This window comes from Austrofundulus limnaeus, unplaced genomic scaffold (genome assembly GCF_001266775.1).
Source record: "Austrofundulus limnaeus strain Quisiro unplaced genomic scaffold, Austrofundulus_limnaeus-1.0 Scaffold284, whole genome shotgun sequence".
Lineage (NCBI taxonomy): Eukaryota > Metazoa > Chordata > Actinopteri > Cyprinodontiformes > Rivulidae > Austrofundulus > Austrofundulus limnaeus.
This window is the reverse complement of record NW_013952686.1, coordinates 570,153-573,149: the sequence shown is the minus strand read 5'-3', so window position 1 is coordinate 573,149 and position 2,997 is coordinate 570,153. Positions and strand designations below refer to the sequence as shown.

At 40.0% G+C, this 2,997-nt stretch overlaps 2 protein-coding genes across 2 annotated transcripts in view; both read left to right on the top strand.

Annotated features, from left to right (window-relative positions):
• parp1 (poly (ADP-ribose) polymerase 1) overlaps positions 1-1,699 on the top strand; it is a gene marked incomplete at its 3' end in the record, with an annotated part of 14,969 nt that extends 13,270 nt beyond the window's left edge. Inside the window, 5 exon segments of the mRNA XM_014021238.1 lie at positions 739-822; positions 924-1,046; positions 1,135-1,263; positions 1,342-1,440; positions 1,547-1,699. Coding sequence (XP_013876692.1) covers positions 739-822; positions 924-1,046; positions 1,135-1,263; positions 1,342-1,440; positions 1,547-1,699 — 588 coding nt within the window.
• A 772-nt stretch (positions 1,700-2,471) lies between these two features.
• lin9 (lin-9 DREAM MuvB core complex component) overlaps positions 2,472-2,997 on the top strand; it is a gene marked incomplete at its 5' end in the record, with an annotated part of 8,569 nt that continues 8,043 nt past the window's right edge. Inside the window, 2 exon segments of the mRNA XM_014021253.1 lie at positions 2,472-2,563; positions 2,733-2,846. Of these exon segments, the coding sequence (XP_013876707.1) occupies positions 2,472-2,563; positions 2,733-2,846 (206 nt within the window).

Sequence of the window (2,997 nt, the reverse complement as noted above, 5' to 3'; positions counted from 1 at the left end):
TATTATTTTATCCTAAATAACTAATATGTCTAATTTAGTCATAAAACACTTTCAGACAACTGGAATGTAAGAGTAGTGAAGCCAAATGCAGTATTGGCCTGCCATACAGTGAGCCTGTTGAACTGACCCTCTGCTGTCTGCACTCTGAGCACAAGCCGACATTAGCAAGATGGATTTATGACCTAACGAACATCCAGATCTTTTTATCATCTCTGTGGGTAACAATACATAAAAAAGTTTTTTTCTCCAACAACTTAGGTGTAAAAAAAAAAAAACTACAGTTAAAGCTTCGCTCTGCTCGACGTGCAGTGGGAGGGAGGGAGAGATTATGATCCTGTGACACGATGCAACTTTTCTTCAGTGAGAGGGGAAAATTTGAGGATTTATTCTTTCTATACGTGTCTTAAAACGTTACATTTCTTCATTTATTTTCAGAATATTTTGAATAAACGGCCCCAAAAAAAAAACCTGGTTTACCTGCTCCGGGCAGTCGGGCAGTAGGATTTGTCGAACCCTGCTTTTAGTCATTTGTTGCTTTTTGCTTCATGTTTTGTACATATAGCTTTTTGCTCAAATTTAGTGTGAATGTAGCAAACTGTGGTTTTTATTTTTGTCTTACAGACATGAAGCAAATTAATTATGTCATTAAACCATAGCCTGCTCCAAGTCAATTCCATCAGCTAACTACTAAACTGAGCGTCATTTGTTCCACCTGTAAATCTTGTTTTCTGTTTTCAGATTGACCTCCTGAAGATGCCTCTTGGTAAACTGAGTAAAAGGCAGATCCAGAGCGCCTACGCTCTCCTGACTGAAGTTCAGAAGGTCAGTTATTGATGTGCCTCTCAGAAGGTCATCAGATTGAAGCTAGAACAAATAATCAGGTATTTTATTAGCCATTTAATCAGGTTATTTAAATAACACAGGCTGTATCAGACTGTGAACCTGAGGCACAGATCATCGATCTTTCCAACCGCTTCTACACCCTCATCCCTCACGACTTCGGCATGAAGAATCCCCCTTTGCTGAACAACCTGGACTGCATTCAGGTAAACTCCTCATGTTCATCCCATTGTGGAGAATCCTCTCACTTTAAACATGTAACTGTATATATTCTTTCATCACGCGTCCGTCCAGGCGAAAGTGGAGATGTTGGACAACCTGTTGGACATCGAAGTGGCGTACAGCCTGCTGAGAGGAGGCGCTCAGGACAACGAGCATGATCCCATCGACAGCAACTACGAGAAGCTCAGAACCAAGATCGAGGTTGAGAGCGTCTCCTTAACTCTGCAGCTGAAGTGTTGTCCTCTGGGAACGGAGTGAAACGTGTTTGACGTCTCATAGGTTGTGGACAAGAGCACGCAGGAGGCGGAGGTCATTATTCAGTACGTGAAGAACACGCATGCTGCTACGCACAACACGTACACGCTGGAAGTGCAGGAAGTAAGTTCTTATTTAAGAAAAAAATGGTTCTGTGTGAATTCTTTGAGTAAATCCGTAAAAATAAGAACAGATAGTTGATTTATTTTGCGGTATTTGCTCTTTTCAGATCTTCAAAGTAGCTCGAGAGGGGGAGTACCAACGGTACAGTCCCTTCGAGGAGCTGCACAACCGGCAGCTGCTGTGGCACGGCTCTCGCACCACAAACTACGCCGGGATTTTGTCTCAGGGTCTTCGTATCGCACCTCCTGAAGCCCCGGTGGTGAGTGGCAACGTGTTTGAAGATTTTACTTTGTTCAAAATGCTCCAGTACYGCCCTCTAGTGGCCGGCCCTGATGACATAAAACAGTATATATGACATTCAGTTGTACATTCAGTTGAGCACTTGCTTTGTTTACATTGAGTGTGGACCCACATTTCAGAACTTCATGCTAATACAGTATTTCTGGAAAACTACTGCAGTAAACCTCATTCAAACTGTGTCATTTGGTATTGTTCAAGATGAATTTTTTTACGATATGGTACTTTAGTACCATATCGTAAAAATGTTCACTTCTCTGCTCATTATGATTTTTTTAGACAACTTATGCTAACTTATGAAAAAATTTAAAGACATCTACATTAAAGGTGGAATTGAAAAAATCAACTGGAAGCATCTTTTTAGGTGTGTACATACTGTAATTCTAACAAACTGATCAAATATACAACTTTTATTAGCAATTTAGACATAAAAAATGCTTCATAAGTCAGCATGTGTTGTCTASTGTGACAGGGCCTTAAATTGCATTGAGTAGCTTTAATATTTTCTCACAGCTGTTAGAATTTTTCTTTGGACCAAATGCATTAATTATGGTTTAAAAGTGCTTTGATGTGATATTATCCTCCATAATAACAAGTTTATGACCTTCATTGCCTGAACAGTTTCTCATTTTGTACATTAGTTTCTACCATTTATCAGATGTTTTCTCTCAGGATTTAATGAAAATTAGCTGTCTGTGTGACGTGAGATCTGGACTCTTCGGTATTTCTTACAGAGGGCAGTTTATCCAACACTTTGAATGAAAAGAACAGCTTTGCGAAAGCTCACAACACCAGAGGACGACACTCCTCTGTCACRATGGACACGGTATGCATGCAGACTAAAAGAAGGGAAATGTACATTATGTAATGAAAAAAATAAAAACTCAACATTTTTGATGGTTTTATATTTTTGCAGTCTACTAGGATAGAAAGTCTGATAACACTTATTTAAAAAATATATATTTCTATTCCTGATCAACTCTTTGTTTCCTCAGCCTACAAGGAGCTCAAAAAGGAGCCGTTTTTTTCGGGATGAAGAGGAACCACCACAGCAGCGCAACCCATCCAGATCTCCTCGGAGGAGCCAGCGAGTCAGCACTACGCCACAGGTAAAACAGCTCACGCAGATGGCAGTAATAAGCAGTGATGCAAACGTAGCAACTTTGTAGCTGTGTTTAGTGAGTTTTCAGACGCCTCTAGTGACGATAAAAAAAAAGCAATTGGCTCCAAATAAAGCAACTTTTTTTGTGTCATTGGGGT